At 42.5% G+C, this 26,020-nt stretch overlaps 1 protein-coding gene across 2 annotated transcripts in view; it reads right to left on the reverse strand.

Moving 5' to 3' along the window:
- KLHL32 (kelch like family member 32) overlaps positions 1-26,020 on the reverse strand; it is an 816,038-nt gene that overhangs the window by 44,266 nt on the left and 745,752 nt on the right. For both annotated transcript variants that reach the window (XM_085611126.1, XM_085611127.1), the window contains exon 9: positions 2,129-2,321. In XM_085611126.1, coding sequence (XP_085467252.1) covers positions 2,129-2,321 — 193 coding nt within the window. The remainder of the gene's footprint in view (positions 1-2,128; positions 2,322-26,020) is intronic.

The raw sequence follows: 26,020 nt of genomic DNA on the forward strand, positions 1-26,020 counted from the left end.
CCACACATACCTTCAATGCTTTCACACTACTTAAAATGTGTGGCCCAGAAACAAATCGCCGAAGTAATATTTCAATATGGCTAATTAGGCAGGGCATTAGGTGGGCCGGATCCCTCCAGGGCTCAGACCAGGTAGTTTTTAAAATAGGACATTATACCGGGTCCCTGCCGGGCCCTTTACTCATGTCCTTAACTTTACAGACTAAAACTTTGATAGATTTTTGAACAGGTAGTGTAAAAACTGTTAAGGTAAACCATGTAATTCCTTTTTATATTCTACACGTTTTACTTAATCCTGCATTACTTAAAAACTTTGCTTTTTCCAGAATGTTGTGTTATAGTAATTTTTTCAGGCAGCATATTACTCTTGTATAGTGCTTACTTTAAACTGAGTTTCATTCAAGTGTTCATAACGGGCCACAACTGAGTTGTGGCTGAAGGCAGAGTGAGTTTCTATCAGTGGGTCAAAAAGGTATTCAGAATATATGATCATTCAATCCTTGGTTTACTGCAAAGCGCACAGAACAATGGTCACCTCTGCCAGTTGCGATACTATGCAAATGTGTGGTTAGGGTGGTACTCTGTGGGAATTTTAGTTTACTTGTTTAAGCTGCACCCTTAATTTTACAGGGCCCGCCCCTTCTAGAGACCCCCCCCCCCCCAACTTTTTCAGCCCACTTAAAGCCCTGGAATTAGGTTTGGCTTTATTAGATGCTGGATGTTACCTTGACATGTATAGCTTGCACAAAGTTTTCTGAGACTTTAGCTGTGATAACATGGAAGGCAGAAACCCCTTCATAAAAGTGTAGCATTTGGTGATTTCTGTGAGACGCGCTTCCTCATGTGCCGAAGCTAATTAGCCCCAGCTGATTCCAGTTTATAGGTTCTCATATAACTCAGCTCTTCTTGGGAATATGCTTGCCAGTTAGAAATGCAGGCAGTAGTGACAGCTACTGTGCCATATTTATATCATCAGTTGTAATGCAATTAGCACCTTCCTGGCATACACAACACCAAATCATGAGAAGAGATAGGAAGGAGGAGAAAGACACATCTTCAAGCAGTGGCCGTAACAATATAAAAGCAAAGCAAATGCTCTATGCCTGAGATGGGTTGTGATACTTTTTTTAGTTAAGATCCCACCAACAATCTAGATACATTACGGCGCTGCTGTGAAGAGATTAGTTTCGAACTAAAATGTTTTTAGGTCTGGTTTGAAACTGCAACTGTTGTTTCAAATATACATAGAACGGGGCTTTAGTTCCAGGGGCGGCTCCTCCATTCAAGCAGAGGAGCGTCGCCCCACAAAGAAAAGCCCCATACTAGAACTGGAAAATAAAATGGTAATAAAGTTTATTTCTTACCATTTTATTTGTCGTCAACCAACTCGTCCCAATCTGAGCATCAGGATGGTGCGGGGCCATTGCTGCTGAGTGCCAGCAGGGAGTTGTGCACTTATGTTTAAAGTGTGCATGTCCCTTTGGTCGGCTGTCTTGCGACGGCTGGGTTACAGAAAGCACAGGTCTCCAGTGCTTGTTAAAGTGCTGAGAGAGGCCACTCCCTCCGATCATGGCGCTGCTGTAACGCTGTTAACCAGCATGAGAGTAGCGCCAGGATTGGTTTGGGAGTTGGTAGCCTGCCTCGAGGAGAAAAGACTGATCGAGGAAGACGTTACACTTGCGCAGGAAGGTAAGTGTATTTTATTTAATTTTATCATTATTTTTGTTTTCCGTGCCACCCGCACAACCACCTTCAGTACATGCCATCTGCCACTGTTTAGCTCTGCTCAAAGTAGCATTCATCTGCTCAACATCCTGGAAAGAGCTAGAACTCATAGGGAATGCAAAATTAAGCAAAACATACCATCTAAACGACAACTAAATCACTTATGTGGATTACCATAATGTTTTTTACTTTCATTGTTTGGAAATTTATCAGTGTTTTTGATAGCAAAAAAGTTAAGTACAAGAACATAGAGCAGGATAGGGGCCTGTTTCAATGTCTGTTTTTAATAATGGGTCTCAGACCCAGAGGGACCCGGCCCACTTAAAACCGTGGTCCCCAATGTTACATTTATACATGCCAACCTTCACTTTTCCCACAAACACGCTGCAAAACGGAGGACTTGCCTGTTAGAAGGTTGAATGTGCAGCGGCTCCACTGATCTGTGTCGATGTTGTACGAGTCTATGTGGCGCACTATAATCCGATCGTTGTTGTAGTCTAAATCATTGCCTCCTAGAACGTACAACTTCCTTTGGACGGCAGCCATAGCGTGGTACACTCTCCGTTGTAGCATGGGGCTGCGGCTAATCCAAGTGTTCTAAAAAGTGAAAGGAAGGTCAGAGTGAAACTTGGAAGTGGCAGCAGACACAAATGATAGTAATGGATGCCAAGAAATCTCACAAAGCTCCATAATGTGCCCACAACAACCAATATTGTTACAAGGTGCAAGGCCGCTACTCTGCAATTTTGAGTGAGAGCACAAGATTCCATAAAGTGAACTATCTTAAAAAACACAAATTTTAGAAAATCCATGTTATGCTGCTATACATTCTAAGTCACTCACACTTTGGTCTGGAAACTTTCATGCAATGCAGCACAGCAAGGGAAGCATTTCGAAAAAATGGAGAGTGGGGAAAAGTGCCTTTTTACAAAGTTTTGGCACACTTTAGCGGCGTCCTATTTCTGCTCCCTCTGTTTGTAAGCATGCTCAGCTTTGCACATTTAGAAATTGATCATATCGTTATATGGGTGTATATTTGGATTTCCCCCAAATCGCTGCAATTTTTAGATACAACAGTGCACAACTTTATAGGTATGTCTGCCCTTATTTTTCGATTCTTCACGTGTACATGGGACTGCAATCACACTCTTACCATTCACCTTGACGCTATGGATTGTTGATCGGTATGTTTCTAATAATCATTTGAGCCAGGGCACAAGATACCATGTTGCCCTTGCCTCACGGTCCGTGCATGATTGTGTCTTGGTCCTTTGCTTCCACTACTTCAAGATAATTTTTCGCAGTACACATCTCTATAGGTGCATAGCCCTAATATACATATCTTAATAATAAAAATGATTTCTTCATTCTCCTAATTCTCATTCCCATTCCTTCCTTTTCTCTCCTTGTTTATTTTAGGTGCTTTATCTTCGTATGATACTCCTGAACAAGCACTGATTTTGTAGAAAAAGCCTGTTGTGTGCTTTATTCAAGATTGTTGAAATATCAGGTGCTTCATGTAATATATCAATTGATACCATGCCAGGCAACTGATCCTCAGTCCTGATGATGATCCCATATTTTTACGGGATCAAAACGTCGTTGACATACACTCTGACCCGTTACACTATTCTTTGTAGTATTTTTGTTTTGGATGCATTAGTGTTTTGCTTTTATAAGAAGTGACCTAAGGTGTTATATTAATGTTGGTCACTGTTTGCTTGCCTATAATGTCTATATGGTTGTTTTTGTCAGTTATTAGCACATGGTTTTCTGCACATTATTGTTGATTTGCTCATTGTTTGTTTCACTTCATAATTTTTCTGCTCTCTTGATCTTTGGTTTTTGAAATTATTGCAGCTGGGGTAATTAAAATTTTTGTTCAAATTGTAGTAATAAAATTTAAAACTCTGATCATTTAATCTGTTTATGGAACAGATTTTTGTATGCAGAACGACTTTATCTCATTTTTTATTGAAGCGCAGTTTTCTCTAAAATAATGAAATTGATAACCTGCAAAATTCATGTGACCATGCATGAGTCCAGTGTGCCCTTTTCACGTATCTCAACACATTCAGTAGTCACACAAGACAGCCTACACTGTGAAGAAATGATGAAGATATGCTGCTATGAACTCATTGGTTGCTCTTAAAGATCCTTGAATTTGTTTTTATGTTGCTTCTTTTATTCAAAAAGCAATTGCTACTAGGAAAGGCATCGTGCTTGATAACTAATTGGTCTGTTTCATGTATTGGAAAGTTTTATACAACTGTTTTAAATTCTGTTCTTGCTTTAATGGTAGCTGTATATACCTAATAAAGCTCTTTCGATTAAGATAGTATATGATGCACGATTGTCCAGTGTGAATGAGATTTCTTACAAAATAATCACCATCAAGAAATACTATTTTCTTGAACACACAGTACTTCAAGCTTGATGATATACATCCTAGTAGTAACTGTTCCTTCAAGGCAATATCCACTTGTAGGTAAAGAACTGTTACATCAACCTGCTACCTCTCCAACTGTACCCAGAGATGTCTGCTTTCTCTGTGCTTTAGAGAGAGTGGTTTTCTGTCTCAAATTATTACACAGACTAAGGGGCATATTTATTAAAATGTGACACAGCACAGTACATCACCTTGCTACGTTCTGTGACAGCGAAAGGCCAGCAATGTAAGACTGGGAAAATGTCCCTTATTAAATATTTGATAGAGGTTTTTGGAACATGATGACATTTCACCTTATAGCCACTTCAGACCACTTATTACAAATAGACTAGATCCCCAGTATTATAACATCCTGACACAGATCGTTCACCGTGGTTTCTGATGATATTCAAGTAGTAATTGTTAATGTGCGGTACCACCACACAACTCTCTTTCTCTCACTATGTACCTGGATTCTTTAAACTGGACACTTAGATAAACCAGCACAAGTTAAGATTGTCTGCCTTCAGTTCAACTAGAGCCAAACCTACAGGCAGGTAATTCAATTTGTTGGCATGCACAAACAACATCCATTCATGCAGGCGGTATATCCTGAATGAATGGCGCATAAAAGTTATTTAGCGCATGGTAACAAACATTATGAGGAACCTCAGCCACAATTATTAAAGAAAAGACTGGTTGCCAGATGTACAAAATGTTTTTGCATTTCTAAAGATTCTACAATGCAAAGAGACATGATTGGCAAGGGCAAAAAATATAATTGCAATGTACAAAATTCTAGTAGGAGTCGCAATTGTCATTGCAAGTTTCAATAACCAACTGGCAGAAACCCCCTACCACACTGTGGGGTATAACAAAAAACAGGTTTGGTGATGATGCTTTACCTACACCTGCGCTGTACTTGGAGACAACCAGTTCTTTCCTTCAAGTGTGTAATTGTCCCACATATAATGAATGATTCCATGTAAGTTTGTTAGTTCTTGGAGGTGATAGAGCGTCACGTTATTCTGAAATTTGTAGGGGTGCATCATATTCACTGTTAGTCCGCACCCACATATTAATCGAAATAGTTTAGGTTTGACATAAAAATGTATCATTAGGTTTGTTAACATAGGGGTGATTAGAAATGTAACCAGGCTTTTCATGAAGAGAAATGTCATAGATTATTGCAAATGTATTTAGTTGACGCATAATGTTTGATTTTCACGTAATGCAATGTATTAGTTTAAACGTGCGCCATGTTAAAGTTGCATGTTTAGTCTGCTTATTCACGTATAAAGGAGTCATGAAACTACTGCTTAAAGTGTGATTTAGGAGTGGGTTTAACAGTGTAAAGGCCTGATCGCATATACGTTTAAAGAGAAAGGCCTGTTCATTTCTAATGTTAGCTAAACGTTGTAGGCCGAAAATGATTTCCCTTGGTAAAGGCTTTGGCTTTCGGGAGAATGGAAAATCTTAGAGAAGAGAAAAGTTTTTTGTTCCTATGTTTCTGTTGCAGGTGCAAGGACATTTAGCTTGTTAGAGAGACTAGGTCTTTGTTTTAGGAGTTAGAATGGTACGAGAAGCCAACAGGGGAGTACAGTGGAATTTAAGGATGATACTTTCAGCGGAGAAGGTGCCTGGGACCCAAGGTCAAGCTAACCGTCGTTGGATGAAGTACAAGTTTCACTGGAAGAAGACCTGGCTGAAGAGGTGTGCCGAAGGGCGTGTTCTACGTTTTTGGGATTTTGTATTAGGGACAGTGCCCCGTGGGTTGAGCAGTTGAGGTTTATATGGGAAGCTAGAAGGAGCATCTTACTAAGTGAATGTACTTCTAAGGAAGTCTTCACTTCTGACACCTTTTTTTTATTCTCTTGCCTTGGAAGGGAAATGTTAAGTAGGGATGTCACCTTAGAGATAGAGTAGAGAAAGACTAACTTTTTCTTTTAGGCTAATGATTTCAGATGTAGAAATTGGACTAACTATTGGCTTATTGATGCTTTTAGAATTGATTATCCTTTTTATTCTGAGTCGTATGAGACTTTTGCGTAGAATTTAGTTTGTATTAGGGCCCATTTATTTTCTTCACCTTGTATTGAGGTGTTTGTATGTGCATTTATTCCTGGTTGTAAAAAAATCTTTAAAATGTAGATTCGGAGTCAGTGGTCCTTTGGAACGGAAATTTGATTCTGTTAACTATGTATTGAGATTTGAATTTCCTCCCCTCTACACTATGTAGCAGATAAAAAGATCCTGGCGACCTGAGAGGATTCTTGGAGATTATAAGGTAGGCAAGAATCCGGTCCTATCAGTTGGTAGCAGAGCAGGATGGTTATCTCTGATAGTGAGGGGAGATCTAGATCAGGATAAGAGATTCTAGAGGCCCATAGAAGTCAAGTGATGGTGACTCATCGGATGGCGAGCAGCGGACGACGGCAGTTGATGGAGAGTAGCGGTGTGGTGGAAAGCAGCAGTTTGTGGATGAGTGAGTATGAACAGGGTGATATGTTTGTAGATTGCGGTGTTGATTTGATTGTGTGATGTCTTGCGGAGTTGGAGTGAGTGTTGAGTGATAGTGAGATCAGGCTGTGAGCGCGCGCAGCCCAGGAAAATGTTAGGCTTGACGAGTAGCTTAAGTGATTGTGGTGTAGAAGACACCCGCGGTAGATTTTGTTGACAACTGAAAGGGGATCGTGAGACGTCATCGAGAACCTGGACCGAGATAGGGGGTGCGAATGTGCGAGTGCATGAGTAACTGATGCTGGTCGTGGGTTGTTGTATGTGGAATTTTGAGTGATTGAAACCTATCAGTTGAGGAGATTGTCTGGTTGTTTCGCAAACAGACAGTTGCCAGTTGAGGTCGACAATTTAGAGAGACTGCCAGAGGCGGTCAGAGAAGTAATTGTCCGGTCGTTTCTTGGACAGATAATTACTTCAGAGTGTGACTGGGACGAATGCAAGGGTGAGACGCAAATTGTGAAGGAGGGGAATTGCTGCGAGCGGAGGAAAAGTTACGTCAGAAGGTGTCGCGCTGCGATAGGTCGGTTGGTGTGAGTCGCACTGCTATTGGTGGATTGAGATCAGGAAGTGAATGAAAACATTGTGCGCGAGCGAAAATTTGTCCATCATGATATGTTTTAAGGTTTTCCGAGAATTATGTAGAGGTGACAAACATGTGGTTACTCGAGGGGGAGAAGACGCCCCTCCTGAGGATACTCTGGCACATTATATGGCAAGAAATGTGGGTTTGCATACTATAATTTGGCTTGAAAATTGGCATAAAATGACTCATGGCGAGGGAGAACTAGCTTTCCCACGATATGGTACTTTCAGGTTGGAGGTGTTGTATCAGTTGAAATCTGTAATGTCTGCGCTGCGACCTTTGCTGAGACCAACTCAGAGCAGCACATGACAGGAAAAGAGATCAAAGTCAAGAAAGGGTGAAGAAGTCAATTAAGGCATTGCAGGATGCGAGGTGGGATGCATAAGAGAAGAGGTGGAGAGTAGAAACGAAAGAGGGAGACAGGTTGTACCTGCTATTAGAGAAGACAGACAGTGCTAAGGCAAAGAGTGTGGATTACGATGACAGTGATACAGATGGCAGTCTAGTAGAGAGGTTGCTGTCTGAGAGACCACCTCCATACAATCCAGATTCCAATGAAGGGAAGTCGGCTCAAGCAGAAGGGACTAGCGGATCACAGACTCAGTCAGAGGTGAGAGTAGTAGGGAAAATCTCGGCAGGAACTGAGAACGTGAAAAATCAGTCTGTAGCAAGCACAGGGGTTGGGAGAGGTGTGCGGTTACCGGATGCTTTAAAGGTACCGGTTACCATTGGACCCATTGTTTCAGTTTATGACCCCGATCAAGAGAAGGTTGGTAGTCTAGCGCAGTCAACCGCAGGATCAAGGAGTGTGGAAGAGGGAAATGGATCAGTGAGTGGGATGGAGCAGACTCCAAAACCTATAGAATGGAGTATGCCACTGCCAGCTACAGCAGACTCTTCTAGGGGACAGGTGGATACGAGATCAGCAAGGCCAAGGTCTTTGGCCGAGTCGAGGTCGGATCTGAGGATGTGGGTACCTCCTGTGAGGAATCAGTGTGGAAGAATGGTAGAGAGTGAGGAGCGAGGCAATTCAGGAAACCGACCAGTCTCTAGGACTATGACAGAAGAGAATAGACCTCGAGAACAGGACTGCGAGTATGACAAACAAAATGGGGCAGTTTGCCCAGAATTATTGAAGGGAGCCTTGAAAGGGAGAATGTTAGATGTAGTAAGGTTGAAAGCACAAGTAGATTAAATAATAAGTGGAAATTTGCCTCTTGAAAGAACATACATGTATGAACAAGATGAGTTACTTTTTGTAGCGAAGGATGTGACTCGCAAGGCAAGAACTGCACATGAGAAGTTGTCAGAATTGGCTAAAAGGTATGAGGTGGACCTGTCTAAAACGAAATCATTGCAGGGAAGCCATAGATTGCAGTATAGCGACCAAGAATTGTAGGAGAAGAGGGTCATGGGATTGAGGACTCACATCAAGGATTTGATTATAGCAATGCGTGCATGGATCATGCTTGATAAATGGGAAGAAAGGTGGTCCAAGAAGAAGAGTTCTAAAACGATGGTAGGAGAGACGCCTCCTCCAGGTGGGGGGATGGTGGATGAAGGAAATTTCCCTTTACGAGAGGTACAGAAAGTCGGATATGTGCATGTGCCTTGGAGTAGGGGTGATTTGGCTGCATTTACGAATGATTTTCCCTGCTTGCGGGAGAAGCCCGTCGAGTGGTACAAGCAGGTTGATCGGTTTGTCAAGATCTCAAAGGTGTTGTGGATTGATTTGAGCACGGTGTTTGACATTGTGGTTCCGAGCGATTTATGGTCGGCATGTAAAATTGCTGTTGATTGGCTGACTTCAGAGCCCGAAAGGGATCCTGTTTCGAATGGTCCGCCACCCATAGTCATGAAGAAGTTTGAACAAGTGATTACGTGGCTGAAGTCGAACATTTCACCTCAGGATATTGATTGGGTCAAGATAGATCGGACGGTCCAAGAGCCAAAAGAGACAGTGCATGAGTACTATGAAAGACTCTTGCAGGCCTTTAAGCAGTACAGTGGATTGGATGCCTTGGATACAAAAGACATGGGACAGTTTGTTTCGAAGTTTGTGTTGGGTTTGAGACCAGAGGTTAGTCTCATGATACAGCAACATTTGATTTGCTGGCAGAACAAGCCAGTGGATGAGATTTTGCGATATGCCAGGTACTGTAGTGATGAGATAGAATCGAAGCACGGGAAGTTGAAGGACAAGTTAATGCTTGTTCCGATGCAAACGGCTCAGGGTCAGTCTAGTGGGGGAACATTAGAAAGGAAGCAGGGAAATAATCAAGGGGGAAATCAGAATGTCCAAGGTCAGGAAAAACCTAAGTCGGTTGATCCCAAAACAGGAATGGAAGTGGCGACATTGAAGAAGACCACTGCGTGTCATCTTTGTCACCAGGTTGGACACTGGAAACAAGAGTGTCCCTTGAATCCAATGAACCAGGTGCAGCAAGAAGTAGAGATAGCTCAGGTACCTGTACCTGAGGTAGCTCCCGTAGTGACTAGACCAAAGTTGGTGAAAGGGGGGACTACTAGTCCACAGGTGCAAGTTCCTCAGCCACCTAGAGTTTAAAGTGTTCAGCAAGGAGTTCGGACTTGCCAACAGATGCCCTTGTTCGAAGGATATGAGGAGTTCAGTCTGGACCCGTTGGCATGACGGTGCCTGAGAGGGGAGGCAGACTGCACGCTTGGCGCAGTCTTGGAGGTAGACCAGAGGAGACCATTTGTAGAAGCAGATAATGATGGTCACCCTACCACCTTTCTGGTTCACACTGGTGCTACCCGGTCTACTGTAAGATCAGCAGTTGTCCCTAACCTACCCCTCTTGGGACAATCAATTCAAGTTGTTGGTGTAGCAAATAAGAAATTGACAGAGCCAATTCCTGTGAGAATAGGAACATTCCGGGACCGACACCAGTTCGTGGTGTGTGTCTCGAGTCCAGTTTGCCTGTTAGGAAGAGATCTGTTGTGCAAGTTAAATTGCACCATTTATTGCACACCGCAGGGAGTTGAAGTGCAAACAAAGGATGATGATGCGACCTTCAAGGTTGCAAATCAGCCCGTGTGTATAGAAATGTACCCGGCGCTGACAGTGGAGGAGCTCCCACTTGATTTGAGGGATTCTGTTTGACTTGATGTGTGGGATCTCAGTGGAGAAGAACTCGGATTGATCAAAGATGTAGAGCCAGTGAAGATTCAAGTCAAGCCGAATGTAGAATTTCCTAGGACGCCCCAGTACAATTTGTCACCTGAGACTATTGCAGGGTTCAAACCTGTAATTGAGTCTATGATCAAGCAGGGAATTCTGAAAGAGATCATGGGTAGCCTATGTAATTCACCTATCATGGGACTACAGGAACCGAGTGGGAAATTCAGGATTGTGCAGGACCTGCGAAAGGTCAATGAGATAGTTGTTCCATGTTGTCCGGTGGTACCGAATCCATCTGTGATCCCGTTTCAAATTCCATGTGAAGCTGAGTGGTTTACAGTTATTGATTTGTGTCGAGCATTCTTCTCAATACCGCTCCATGAGGAAAGCCAATTTCTTTTTGCTTTCCGGCTGGAGAACCGTGTGTTAACGTGGTGTCGTATCCCTCAGAGGTACACAGAGAGTCCATCGATCTTTAATCAGATCCTGAAGAAGAATCTTGAGAGTCTAGAGTTGCCGCAGAACTCTGTTCTGGTGCAATACATTGACGACTTGCTCATTGCTTCAGAAACTGAAGATGCTTGCAGAATTGATACCATTTCTTTACTGAATCATTTGGCAGAGAATGGAAACAAGGTGTCCCTGAACAAATTGCAGTACTGTCTGAGTGAAGAACAGTATTTGAGTCACAGAATTGAGAAGGGCAGGAGAAAGGTGTCACCGGATCGCATTGAGGCTATTATGAATATCCCTGTGCCCACCACCCAGATAGAAGTCAGAATGTTCTTGGGAATGGTTGGCTATTGTCGCCAATGGATTCCCAACTTCTCCTTTGAAGCGAAGACTTTGCAACGGCTGACGCACAAAGATTTGAGTGATCCGGTACCATGGGACAATGATTGTTTGATGTCATTTTTGAGGCCGAGAGAAGCCCTGTGTCGCGCTCCAGCTTTGGGGATGCTTGATTACAACAAGGCATTCACATTGTTCTGTTGCGAGAGAGAGGGTTGTGCATTGTCAGTTCTGACTCAGAATCATGGAGGTGTCCGTTGACCAGTTGCCTACTTTTCAGCTACTTTAGATCCAGTAGCTTCTGCGTTGCCCGGATGTCTTAAATCCGTTGCTGCAACAGGTGTCAGTATTGAAAGGTGTGAGAGTATTGTAATGGGACATCCACTTACAGTTTATGTGCCACATTCTGTTGAATTGTTGATGACAAGGACCAAAACACAGCACCTCCCGAACAATAGGTTGACACGTTATCAACAAGTTATACTTGCTGCAGAAAATGTGACTTTAAAGAGGTGTTCTGTTTTGAATCCCGCAACGTTGATGTCTATTCCAAATGCAGATGATGAAGAATGTGAGGATCATTATTGTCTCGATGTGACTGAACTATGCACCAAACCGAGACCAGACATTGTTGATGAACCGCTCCCTGACCCTGATGAAATTTTCTTTGTGGATGGTTCATGTTTAAGAGACGATGTTAGTCGATTTAGAGCAGCGTTTGCTGTATGTACCATCACAGGAGTGGTTGAAGCTGCTTGTTTAGAGGGACTACACTCCGCACAGGTAGCTGAAATCATTGCTTTGACCCGTGCCTGTTTGGCTGTTGACCAGATCCGGATAACGATTTATACTGACAGTCAGACCGGGTTTGGTGTGGTTCACAACTTCGGACAGTTATGGTCACAGAGAGGATTTATGACATCTTCAGGTTCGCACATTAGAAATGGGGAATACGTGAGACAATGTTTGGAAGCATTGCAGTGTCCCAAAGAAATTGCAGTTGTTAAATGTTCTGCACACAGCAAGGGAAGTGATTTTGTTTCCCTGGGAAATAATTACGCAGATGAGGTTGCCCGGTTTTGTGCAGAACAAGGATGCATATTTACTGGAGGGTATACTGGAGAAAGCCAATAAAGGACCAAGCTCAGCATGATGTTAGCCATGGCCAAAACATGGGAGAAACTAAAACGATTGCAGGAGGAGGTTCCTGATCAAGAACGAGATAGCTGGATAAGAGCAGGATTTGAGAAGGGAGATGTGGATGTATGGGTTTCGAGTGATGGATGAGCTGTGTTACCGGAAAGTCTGTTGAATCCAATGGCAAGATTGATACATGGTGCAGTACACCTTGGCAGAGATGCCATGGTGGGAGTGTTCAGACAGACATGGTATAATCCGAGGTTTCGTGCAGTAGCTGAAGCGGTATGTCAGAGGTGTGTTACGTGTCAGCAGATGAATGCAGGAAAAAGAACTGCTGTAACTTTGAGTCACATTGGGAGGTCAGGAGGGCCTTTCAATAGAATGCAATTGGATTTCATTAAGATGCCAAAGTGTAATGGGCTGAGATACATTCTGGTTGTGGTGTGTGTCTTTTCAAGGTGGGTGGAGGCTTACCCAACACGTAGGTGTGACACATTCACTGTAGCTAAGCTGTTGTTGAGGGAACTTATCCCTAGGTTCGGATTTCCGACCTCTTTGGAGTCGGATAGAGAGACGCATTTCCACAGTGAGATCATGAAATTGCTCTGTGCGGCTTTGAATGTGGATCAGAGATTACATTGCAGTTATCAACCTGAGGCTTCTGGGATTGTGGAGCAAGTTAATGGGACTTTGAAAGCACGGATGGCAAAAGTGTGTTCTTCGACATCCCTGAAATGGCCTGACACACTGCCCTTGGTCCTCATGAGCCTTCGTAGTGTTCCTGATAGGCGAACAGGGTTGTCACCTCACGAGATCCTGATGGGGAGGGCAATGCGATAACCAGCGATACCTGCTACTGCCTTGATTAGCATCACTGATGACTTAATTCTCGACTACTGTAAGGGACTGGTTGACGTAGTCCGTTCTGTGTCCCAGCAGGTGCAAGCAGCAACTGTTCCAGCCGCAAGTGACCTGTGCCAGGGAGATTGGGTGCTTGTTCGTAAACACGTCCGGAAGAGTTGCCTGGATGTTCGTTGGCGTGGCCCGTACCAGGTAATACTGGTCACGAACACGGCAGTGAAGTGTGGAGGATTGCCGAACTGGGTGCATGCCTCCCATACCCGTAGTGTTCCAGCACCCTTGGAAGATACAGCCCCTCTTGTGAATGAAAATCCAGCTGAGGTGGCAGGGCCATCTGAGAGGGCAAGTCAAGCTGTGAGGGTTGCTGATGCAGTTGGTTGAGCACTAGATCGAGCTGAAAGGGGTTGTGCAAATCGAAGCCCCGAATTTGACTCAGACGGAGAAAGTATTGCCGTGGGAGGAGTAGAGTCAAATTCTGCTGAAGAAGGAAGTGGTGCACAGGGTACCCAAAGGGAGAGCAAAAGTGCCACAGAAGCAGAAAGAGTTTGGCCTGTGAGTCAGAGACGGCTGAACTTGAGATTGGCACCTGAAAGAGATCTTGCCCCAGTTTTTGAAACGTCTGAATCTGAACAGAGGGACGAAGAGCAAGCTCGAGGTGACTTGAGAAGATCCAGGAGAACAAGAGTGCCGTGTCAAAGGCACGCCTCATCAGATTGGACATACGCTGTGAATGATGCCAGGAGTGTTGGGCCCGGGGAGGCTGAGGTCTTTGACGCTGGTCAGCGATTCCCCAAATCTGAAAATAGACGTGCTGTTGTTGGTTCCAGGAGTGGAGATCGAAGGAATACTGACTCTCAATATTCCGAATCCACCACCTCTGAGCAAGATTCGTGAATTGATTCTGGAGACGCCTGTTTTTCCAACCTTTGGTTATGTACCACCGCATCAGGAATTAGTGGTGCTTCGTCAAACTTTTGCAACGTGCTTTAGAGATTTTGGGAGCGGATCTTATTTTGGACTGAAGGTGAACTTTGTTGTATATAAAAGCCTAAAGGAGAAGATAACCTAGGCCCAGGTGGAAGAAGAATAAATTTAGAGACTTCCCATCAAGACGACGAAAGAGGGCTAGGGAAGTCTTTTTGTGGACTGTGTAAAAAGGAACTGAAAGTTGCAAGGGGATTTTCAGCTTTTGAAGTGTTGTTTGAACTGGTTGACAAGCGATATCTGGAGGAGAAAGAGACTCTTAATTGTTGCTGTCAAACCAAGAACTTTGAGAACGTTGCAAGGATGGTAGATGCTGGAAATACTCACCGTAGGTCTAAATTAGTGATAGGTACACTTATAGGGTTGGTGATGGTTTCTATAATCATTATAGTTGTAGTTTCATATATTGTTTCACATGAGCAGGAAGGGGAGGTACAGGGAACACCTACGCCTACCACTTCTAGCCAAAAGGAGGTCACTATAGGAGCTAAAAGAGCTTTACTAATCGAAGAGAGTCGTAGATTTCACATAGATATATCTAGAAGTGATTTTAAACTTAATGCGTATGCAAAGCTGCTGTACGAGTACGTAGATGCGATGGATGCGAAAGATTGTTATGTGTGCATGCAGTTACCTTCTTCTGTGGATGAGGGTATTAGATACCATCATCTTCCACTGATGTATGGAATTTCTTGTAGTTTGTTGCTTAGTATTTTCTATGAAGGAGGTCAGTTTGAGTATTTCTTTTCCAATTATGATACAGTACTTCCTGAAGTTTCAGCTTACAAGAATTTGAATAAATACAATTAGTACAAGTCAGAGGACAGACTTCGTTAGTATTTCATACCATCTTTGGAACTGGATGCGGCTTATGCTCATCGGCATAATTTAACTTGTTCGTTGTCAGATACAGAGAAGAAGTTTATAGGTCAAGTAGAAGATAGATATAGAAAAATAACTGAGACACGAAATACAGGAGATAGTCCAGTAGATTGGACCGATGAGGAAAGATTACACAGATCTAAGGGGAGTTATGGACCCATAGCATTGGACCAGGTGCAAAAGGGGAAGTTGTGTGTGAGACGTCCTCAGACTTACTACGAAAAGGTTTCGGTAGGGCAGAGTACGTGTGATCATATCTTCACGATGGAAGATTCAGCTAAGAACTTTTTGCAAGGCTCGGTGCAAGTGATCCCAACTGTTTATTATGTGTGTGGATGAAATGCCTATGTGAGGTTGCCTGCGAATTGGTATGGTACATGTTATTTGGCTGTTATTTTTCCGAAAATCTATAATGCAGAAGATTTGAAGCTTTTGTAGACCGGATACCATTCTAGAGCCAAAAGAGCTGCGAGTGCAGGGATGGTGATTGGAGATATTTGGGTGTGGTTTTGAATAATGTAAAGATCAGAAGACTGGCGACTGTGGTTGATGAGTTGTCAATGAATACAGCAAGGTCTTTGATATTGGTGGATGGAGAGATGTTGTCGATAAGAACGATGGTTTTGCAGAATCGCCTTGCTTTAGATGTATTATTGGCAAAAGAGGGCGAAGTCTGTAAATTATTTATAGTTCAGGAATGTTGTACGTATATTCCAGACAACAGCAAGGATCTGGAGAGATATATAGACAACATTACCACAATTCACCAAGAGACTGAGTATCTGACCGAAGAAGGTGTGTGGGAAAAGATTGGTAAAGGATTTGGTCGTGTGGGAAGTTGATTTGCGAATTTGGGAAAGGGGTTCCTTGGGTTTGTGCTAAAACCCCTCTTTATTGTTGTGGTTTGCGTGATCTGCTTGTGGGGTTTCATCAGAGCTTACAAGTGGTACAGAGGAAACAGAATTGAAAGAGCTCTCAGAGCGAGTGAAATGCGAATGGCTAGACTGCAGGACAGTCAATATCAGAATATCAAGAATATGGAGAGATTCTGACGGGGGAGGATGGCAACAAGTACTGTTTAGGTCGGTTCTTTATCCAAGGGAATTAATTGTGTGATGGTGTGATGACATTTGTCATCAAAGGGGGGAACTGATAGAGCGTCACGTTATTCTGAAATTTGTAGGGGTGCATCATATTCACTGTTAGTCCGCACCCACATATTAATCGAAATAGTTTAGGTGTGACATAGAAATGTGTCATTAGGTTTGTTAACATAGGGGTGATTAGAATTGTAACCATGCTTTTCATGAAGAGAAATGTCGTAGATTATTGCAAATGTATTTAGTTGACGCATAATGTTTGATTTTCACGTAATGCAATGTATTCGTTTAAACGTGCGCCGTGTTAAAGTTGCACTTTAGTCTGATTATTCACGTATAAAGGAGTAATGAAACTAATGCTTAAAGTGTGATTTAGGAGTATGGTTAACAGTGTAAAGGCCTGATCGCATATACGTTTAAAGAGAAAGGCCTGTTCATTTCTAATGTTAGCTAAACGTTGTAGGCCGAAAATGATTTCCCTTGGTACAGGCTTTGGCTTTCGGGAGAATGGAAAATCTTAGAGAAGAGAAAAGTTTTTCGTTCCCATGTTTCTGTTGCAGGTGCAAGGACATTTATCTCGTTAGAGAGACTAGGTCTTTGTTTTAGGAGTTAGAATGGTACGAGAAGCCATCAGGGGAGTACATTGGAATTTACGGATGATACTTTCAGCGGAGAAGTTGCCTGGGACCCAAGGTCAAGCTAACCGTCGTTGGATGGAGTACAAGTTTCACTGGAAAAGTACTGGAAGAAGACCTGGCTGAAGAGGTGTGCCGAAGGGCGTGTTCTACGTTTTTGGGATTTTGTATTAGGGACAGTGCCCCGTGGGTTGAGCAGTTGAGGTTTAGATGGGAAGCTAGAAGGAGCATCTTAGAACGAGCTCTGACTAAGTGAATGTACTTCTAAGGAAATCTTCACTTCTGACAACATTTTCCTTCCCAGGCAAGAGAAAAAAAAAAGGTAAGTAGGGATGTCACCTTAGAGATAGAGTAGGGAAAGACTAACTTTTTCTTTTAGGCTAATGATTTCAGATGTAGGAATTGGACTAACTATTGGCCTATTGATGCTTTTAGAATTGATTATCCTTTTTATTCTGAGTCGTATGAGACTTTTGCGTAGAATTTAGTTTGTATTAGTGCCCATTTATTTTCTTCACCTTGTATTGAGGTGTTTGTATGTGCATTTATTCCTGGTTGTAATAAAATCTTAAAAATTTAGATTCGGAGTCAGTGGTCTTTTGGAACGGAAATTTGATTATGTTTTGAGATTTGAATTTCCTCCCCTCTACACTATTTAGCAGATAAAAAGATCCTGGCAATCTGCGAGGATTCTTGGACATTATAAGGTAGGCAAGAATCCGGTCCTATCAGAGGAATTACTTGAACTTGCCCACTCGATACAGACAACAGGCAAGAAGATTCTTTTCATGAGCAACTTCAATCTGTGGATTGATAGACCAGAATCAAAACTAGCCTAAAAAATTAATGGGAACATGTAGGCCATGCTCTTTCACGGCCTGCTGTTGTTTGAAGATTAAGTCTAACAGATGGACACAATTTGGGCTTAATCTTTACACATAGCAGACCGATGATATCCCAGTACACCAGGGGTTTTCAAAATTAGTGTTAGTAAGGCCTAGCTAACCAAAATGGTATGATTGGCAATCATGTATTTAATTGCATTTTTCACAGGGGTAGCATAATTTAATTGCAATGTTTAAATAAGTCTAGACATATTTAAACATTGCCAATTTAATAGAAGAATTGTGAAAAATTCTGGGGGGGATGATTTTTTTTATCCTAGGGATGCGGGGTGGGTGGCATGAATTAGTTTGAAGACCACTGCACTACACCCATAGTCACTGTCAGATGATTTATTTCTCTCTTTTAACCTATCAAATGCATTTTACCAACACACCACCGTAATAACCAGAACTCGCACCCAATCATAATTAGGCACTTGAGAAACATAAGCAAAGAGGGGTTCAGCTCAGTCTATACCTCTACCAGGACAACTTCCATTCATTTATTTATTTGAAAGTATTATATAGAGCTTTACAATTTGGATAGGTTTTACAAGAGTGTACATAGTACAACAAGATAGTCATGCAACATAGTTAAGGTATGTGAGATACAGACCATGGAGAAGAATATTGGATAATCTTCGCAACATAAATGAGCATTGTAGGGGAATGCTGGGATTCAAAGGTGTCCAGCAATCTCATTGTCAATCAGGTGTCAATCAATGAGCAGTGGGCCAGAGCTGTTTTAAGGCAGGAACTTAGCCATTAGGATTTATTTTTCTTCCTTTTTTAAGGTAGTCATGGAGGAAATTCGTCCGACTTCCGGAGGAAGAGAGTTCCAGATCTTTGAGGCAGCGCCTGAGAAGGCTCTTTGACTCGTTCTAATTTTGTGGAAGATCTGTGGTATTAGGAGCCATGAACTTGCACTTCTTGACTGTGTGCAACCTCCAGATAGTTCTAGTTTTGGAGCCAGATACGTGAGAGTCTTGAGATGTAGTGCTTTGTGAGTCATGCAGGCTATCTTTAGCTGTATTCTAGCCTCATATGGCAGCTAGTTTAGGGGTTTGAAGGCTGGGGAGATGTGCTTGTTTTTTTTAACCAGTGAGCAGTCTAGCTAATGCATTAATGGATGCTTTTAGTGGGGCCAAGCTATATTTGGGAAGTCCACAGAGCGTGGAACTACCATAGTCTAGCCTAGGCAGCACAAGAGCTAGCACCGCCATCTTGAAGTCCTCTTGTGAAAGAAAAGGTTTTAGATTACGTACCATGTTCATCTGGTGTATAGTCCCCTTGCTTAAATTGTTAATATGATTCTGCATGCTCAGGTGCTTATCAAGTGTGATTCCGAGGGATTTCACAGAGTCGATAATGCGGGGAGTGCTGTTAAAAGCTTTAAGATTTTTCAGCTGTGGTTGATCTTGGGGGTGTGATTGGGTAGAGCAATGAGAAGGAATTCCGTTTTAGAAGTGTCGAGCATGAGGTGGTTGTCAGTTAGCCAGTTTTGAGTATCGAAAAGAGAAGATTTGAGTGAGACGAAGTCTTCAGGGGAGGTGATTTTCAGATAAAGCGAAGTGTCTTCCGCATACATATGGAAAAGGATTTTCACAGCATTCAGAGCATTTGCCAAGCGTTCTAGCAATAAATTGAAGAGTATTGGTGATAGTGCCGACCCCTGTGGAACTCCCATAGAGACAGAGGAGGGCTGGGATATGGATTGCTTAATCTTGACTTTTTTTGATCTATTATGGAGGAAGGAAGTAAACCATCGCAATACCGGGCCAGAAAAGCCCATCCTATGTTCAAGGCTGGATAAGAGATTGTTGTGGTTAACAGTGTTGAAGGCTGAAGAAAGGTCAGGGAGAATCAGGAGGCATGCTTCGTTGTGGTCTAGCATTATCAAGATGTCTCCATAATTAGAGTAAGAGCAGATTCCGTGCGGTGGCCTCTTTGAAATCCTGGGTTGATGTAGGTCCAGAAGTTGGAAATACACCATGTGTGCACAAAGTTGCATCTGCACACATTTTTCCAGCAGTTTAGCCAGCGTGGAGATGGGCCGGAAGTTTTTGAGATCAGCTCTGTCTGCATTAGGTTTTTTTTTTTTAGAATGGGGGAGATATGCGCTACTTTAAAGCACTCAGGCCTTGTGATAACGAGGCGTTGATAATCTTTGTCCGAAGGGGGAGGATGGTATCCTTAATGTCTTTGAAGATGGGTGGTGGTAGCGGGTCAGTGAAATGATTAGATGGGTTGATAACCCGCAGAGTGTTGTAAATATCTCTTTCGCTGAGGGGTGTAAAGGAGAAACAAGAGGCGTCGTTCTTGGTGCCAGTATTGGAGGGGCTGAGCCTCCCATGGTGAGCTGGATCAGCCCTCCCTGCTGGTGAGAAATTAGCCCTCTTTGCTTCTATGTCGATACTTATGCTTTTGGTTTTCTCAGTGAAAAAGGCCACCAACTCGTCGCAAGATGGAAAGCCATCGTCAAGGTCAGAGCACCGGGGTGACTTGCTCGATTGTTGTTTAACAATTTCAAACAGTTTCTTGGGGCAGTTTTAGCCTTTGCAGTTCTGAATTTTTTGTTATTGATGTTCCTGACCGATCTAAGGTGAATTAGATGTTAAGTGGAGGGTATTGATCTCTAGGTTCTTTTGCTGACCTTAGGTTGTGGCGTTCAGAGTTTAGGTTGTCGTTGAACCAAGGTTTGGCGATTTTGACTGAGGCCCTTTTTAGTTGTAGAGGGGCTATTTCGTCCAGGATGCCAGTCATGGTGGTATTTTAGAAGTCCATGAGGACATTCACATCTGACATGTCTGATTAGGGAGTTAAGGCTTTCTACAGCAGGTTGCAAGATCCATAGAGGTTCCTTTTCCATAGTTTCATCTTCTTTGGTTGGACCCTCTTCGGTAACACCTCCTTGTTAATTAGGAAGAAGAAGCAGTAATGGTGAGACCAATCATAGGGATGATGGCATCTATTGCCATGGTTTTTTCCTTTGGAGATGATGAGGTCCAGAGTTTCACCCTTGTTATAGGTTGGACTTGCGCATTATTGTGTCAGCTCGTGCCCCAATAGAAAGGTTTTTAGACAGTTTACAGCTTGATCATTTGCGTTAGATCACTGAAGGTTGAAATCACCCAGGAATATTTGGAAAACGAAGGTGTCATCACTGGAGGAGATTATTTCCATTAGTTGTTCAATGAAGGAAAGATTGTCTCCGGGGGATAGTAGAATGTGTGTAGTTTGCATATTGGGCGGTGATTTCTAGAGATGTTGATGCATAGGTACTCACTGGAGGTCAGCTCGGAGGGATCGGAATGTGGGACGGAGAGTGTATTTCGATGAATGCAGGCTAACTCTCCACCCTGTTTTATGGATCTGTCTAATCAAATTATGTCATGGCTAGGTGGGACTAGAAGGTCAAGGATAGGAGTGGACGAGCCTTTTAGCCAGGTTTCCATGAGGATGATGATATCAAGCTCGTTGTTATGGATGAGGGCAAAGATGTCAGCTGCGTGTTTACTCGCAGATCTGCAATTGAGTAGTCGCATTTCAATTGGAGAGGTGTGTGGACGGTCGGGGTCTGCACGATGCTCACTTGTTTGAGGTTGTCATTGTTTATAATTCATAGGTTGTGGGAGGGTTACCTATTCGGGGTGGCATAGATGGTTTGGATTAAGCTCATAGGGGCCTTGCATGAGTCCAGAGGTGTCTTGTCGGTGTTTAGTGGGAGGGCATAAGAGAGGAGAAGAACATCAATATAATTGTTTGACAGCTCGAACTTTATCCTTCCGGGGCAGGAGGGGGCATTAGGGAGGGTTATAGTTTTCGAGGTAAGGTGAGAGGGATGCATGTCTGAGACAGGAACTGTGCTAGTGCAGCTCAGGGGTGGGTTCCCTAGAGCGCATAGTCTTCTGAGCAGAGGGAGATGTTCAGTAGAGAGGGCTTTCAGAACAAGAAACTCATCCGTGAGTAGGCGCAGGTAGAGAGAGATCTCTTCCAGACGTGCAACCAAATCTGAATGTTGGCTAGAAGATAGTGATTGCAAGGATGGATCCACGCGAGATGTGGTATCTGTCGGGGGAACTGGTGGGTCAAAGGTGGTCAGGGGGAGCCATTGATTCCATGATGTCTTGTGTATTACCGGTTTGTGTGGCGAGAGGATAGGTGGATGGGGGGTGGTGGAGTGAGCTAGAAGTAAAGGATAAGAGTTGGGTGAGAGGTGGTGGGACAGAATGGATTAGGTAGAATCCATGTAGGGCAAGAGCCTAAACTCCGGTTGAGATGGAATGAATGTTATGATCGCAAATATCTTTCTGAAATTTTACATAAGACTTCATCAACCTTGGGAAGCACTTACTTTTCTCTGAACCAGAAAAACAAAGGCTGGCATCTATTTTACCAGCAAATGGTGTAACAAAGACTTAGGTGAGCGTAAATACACCACCACCAACAAATGAGAAAATCAACGACTGACCAGAATCAGATGCATTGTAAGAAGTACAGACGGTTCAATGATAAATCTATTAAGAAAAACAAAAAATGCCTACATTGCTAAATGAATCAATATGACCGCAAAACACACTAGAGAGATTTTTTATATTATCAGGTGACCAATGTGGAAACATTGAAGATCCATCTTTCTGCAATGTGACAACTATTTTTTTTTTGCAAATTTTTTTTAATATGTACAATACAGATATAGCATTGCAGCATAAGTACAAATATTTCATACAATGGCATTTGAGTGTGTGTTTTGTGGATAGTTTCTAAGGAGGGGGTGAGGCTTAGTGACCGCTCTGTATCCCAGGGTGAAAAACAAAGGGGTAGTACCGACACCTCTCCCCTCCCTACCCCCCCCACGTCATGTGGCGATGTGTTGTCAACGGAAAGGAGGGAAGGCACACAGTCACCACAACCATACTCGCCACCGTGTTTATTCAAGTGCATCATCAGCAGAAACGTTTTGGCTCAACGATCGGGTGTCACCCGGTAGCTCCTGCAACTTTGCGAAAAACCCATTCTGGTCTTTGAATCGAACATTATCAAACTATGAGACACAATCTCTACCAAACTGTCAACTTTTGGTCCTGTGAACCCACCTATAGTTCAATCTTCTTTAATCCCATTTCATCTAATTACCAAAGAGGGGCTATCAGGAATAGCCCAAGGGCAACAGCTTCCAACATTCACAGTAATTAAATTTCATCTTCCATGACCACCAATCTGGGTTTAGACCAGCAACAGGCACTCAGACTGTCCTGAATAATATCAGAGAAGAGATAGTGTTGTCATTGGATGAGAAGTAAACACCCTTTAAACACTTGAAATTCCATCAGTTTACCACACCATAGATCTTGGCATACTCCTGAGCAGACTCAGGGAATGGGCTTGAGTGAATGCCTCAGATTTGGAATGGATTCAATCAATCCTTCCAAACCTTAGATAACAAGTCCTAGTTTGGTATACCCAATCTTCATCTGTGAAGGTGTCATGCAGACTACCTCATGAGTCAACCCTTTGGTGCCTGTTCTTCAACATTTTCATGTGCCCATTGGCACATTAACTAGAGGAGTGCTGATGAGCCTTCAGAAGTAGCCTTATGACACTCAAAGGCACTTTCAGCTAGACAACAGTTTGGCAAATCTCCAACATCATCATCTGTGCCATGTTTTGTTCAGGATGAAAGGCTTTTTCCTTTGCCAGAATGGTACTGAGATAGACATCTTTATTATAGGAGGACAAGAATCCACCTAGCATTTGAGTGGGCCACAGATTTAGGAGCATCACCATCCACTGCACTGAAAGTTAGGAATCTGGGAGTCATATTCAAATTTCACTTAATCCTTTATGCTCTAGGTAAATCAAGTGGTCAAGGGAAACAATTTACATCTATCCCTAATCAACCTTCCACTTCTTGAAAATTAACAATGGGATGAGTTTGCAAGAGTCATCGTGAGAGCCAACTTTGACTACTGAAGCACCTATAGAAATTGATTGACAGGCTTCAATGTATCCAGAACCAAGCTGCCAGACTGCTTCTGAACCTGTGATAAACCGACCTTCCAAAACCAACACAAAAGCATTGCCCAGGCTCCCAGTAGATACAGGAATAAGATTCAAAGTACTTTGTACCATGCTGTGTGTCGGACAGACTCTTATGATCAGCAATGGTAAACCTTTTCTTTTAATTTAGACAGAACACAAACTGAGGCAGATCACTGGGATTTTAGTGACCATCAGTCAGGATGAAACCAAACTATAACCATTTTAGAAAAAGTCCAGAAAACTGATGTATTCCAGTGTGCATTCAACCAACATCCACACCTTTGGGCGCAGTGATTCAAGACTACTGGGTCAGGACCTTGCCTTCACTCATTGCACTCTACTGTCGCCCATAATGTATTTCACTGGGAACTTCAAAGTATCTGAAAGGAAGCGCATATTACTCCATTAATATTTTTAAATAGATAAATCCTCACACTTTGAAAAGCTGAATGGGTAGCAAGCGGTCTCTCAAGGAAATGTTTAAATACATTGTGATTGTTTCAGCAGTATCACATCATTGAATGTTTAATAAATAACAGAGTCAGTGGCCATTTGAAATGGGGAACCTCCGCAAGAAGGACAGCTGCCACTGCGAGAGCTACTACAGTAAAAAAATCAAGGGGAGCGCTGTATGCTGCTGTCGAAATCCCTTTTGTTTGCAACCCTTTCCATTGCAGGCAAAGGGATAGCAATGCTAACACACTGTGCAGGCGTAGTCGAAGGTCTGCTGCCCATTGCAGGCCTCTGTATTTGCATTCGCAGCCATTCATACAGATTTGCTGAAGGAATCTTTCTCATGAATATTGATGAGGCAGGTCTTCTCAAAATCCTTGCAAATGGCATTTGTGTAATGTGCTGGATTACAACATCTTGAACAGTACAATTACAAGGTGAACACAGCACTCCACTGAAGTCCAGCCAATAATTATATTGGATCTCAGGCACAAGGGTACATTTCATTTCTTAATTAATGTTAAACTACATCGAGGTGACTAAGGAAAAGTGCCTACTTGTAACAAAAGGTCTACAACTTTGGCCTCGATTTACTAAGATTTGAACATAATTATTGTGTGGAGCTGCACAATGTACATGTTTTTCAAACGCTAAGTGACACACACTCAGTATACGGATAAGATTACCTGAACATATTCATAATGTGATCAAATGGGCTCTAAGCATTGCAGTTCGCAGTGCTTCAGACCGTTATTTCTCCTTGGTGTTATTCTTCAGTGAATCATTCAAGGGCCAAATCATCGTCTTGTATTTTTGCACAAGCAACAGTTCTCGAGCCTGAAACCCTCTTGACATTTTCTTTGTAGTACTCGTACCTTTATGGGTTGTTTTTAGCTCAGCATCTTCATCTGCTACTTCCCTCTTTGAACACCTCTTCGGTCTACTGAATGCATCCATTTCTTCATTATTAATATCTCAGTTAGTACTGCATCGCCCATTAGTAGCACTGGAACCACTCCAGATAACAACCAGATGTGATATACTATAGTGATTGTGGGGCTGATACTAGTATATATTTGAATGCACTTAATATTTATTTACCAGAAGTTTTTATATTTGAGGCCAATCAAGGTGTGTGTGAAGCATGTAAAATGTTTCTAAGGTCTCAATAAATGGTGGTCGGTTTGTGATTTGTAATATCTATGTGTTTTTTGTTGGACTATGTGCTACCTGTAAAGGATTATGTTCATCTGTGGATTTTAGGGTTATATCTTGCTTTGGTGATAGTGAACCTATACCAACAAGCTACTCAAGGCTTGCATATGAGAACTTGTTCTTAGAATTTAGTAGTGAAGCAACGTAATTGCTACCTGCAGTGGTGGGACCAATTCATATCTACAGCATTAAAGCCTTCACTCAAAGCACGCACATAAGTGTTTTTGTAAATCCAAATAAGTACGAACCATTCTTCATCTTTATACATTCTTCAGTAATTGTTTGCTTTGGGCCACCAACAGTATCCATTGGTTGTTCAAATTAGTTGTGTTGCATTCACTGTGCAGAGTAATGTGTTTACATACAAGTTAAGGGTCTAACGAGCTAACACAATCTGTCATACTGAGAAATTGTTCTTCCAACAAGCAATGTCATCAATTCAGGTTTTTTCCAAAAATATTATTTAAAAGCATTCCCAAATGTATTGCACTACCCAATTTCTATCTTAAACAAGCAACCCTAAATCGTAAAACATTTATCGTTATTGTAATGGACTCATGGATTAACCATGTAAATCTTGGCTGTGCAAATGGGGTGAATGAAGATAACTTGAATTCTTGAACTGAAACTAAAGC

The sequence above is a fragment of the Triturus cristatus genome, chromosome 6 (assembly GCF_964204655.1).
Source record: "Triturus cristatus chromosome 6, aTriCri1.1, whole genome shotgun sequence".
Lineage (NCBI taxonomy): Eukaryota > Metazoa > Chordata > Amphibia > Caudata > Salamandridae > Triturus > Triturus cristatus.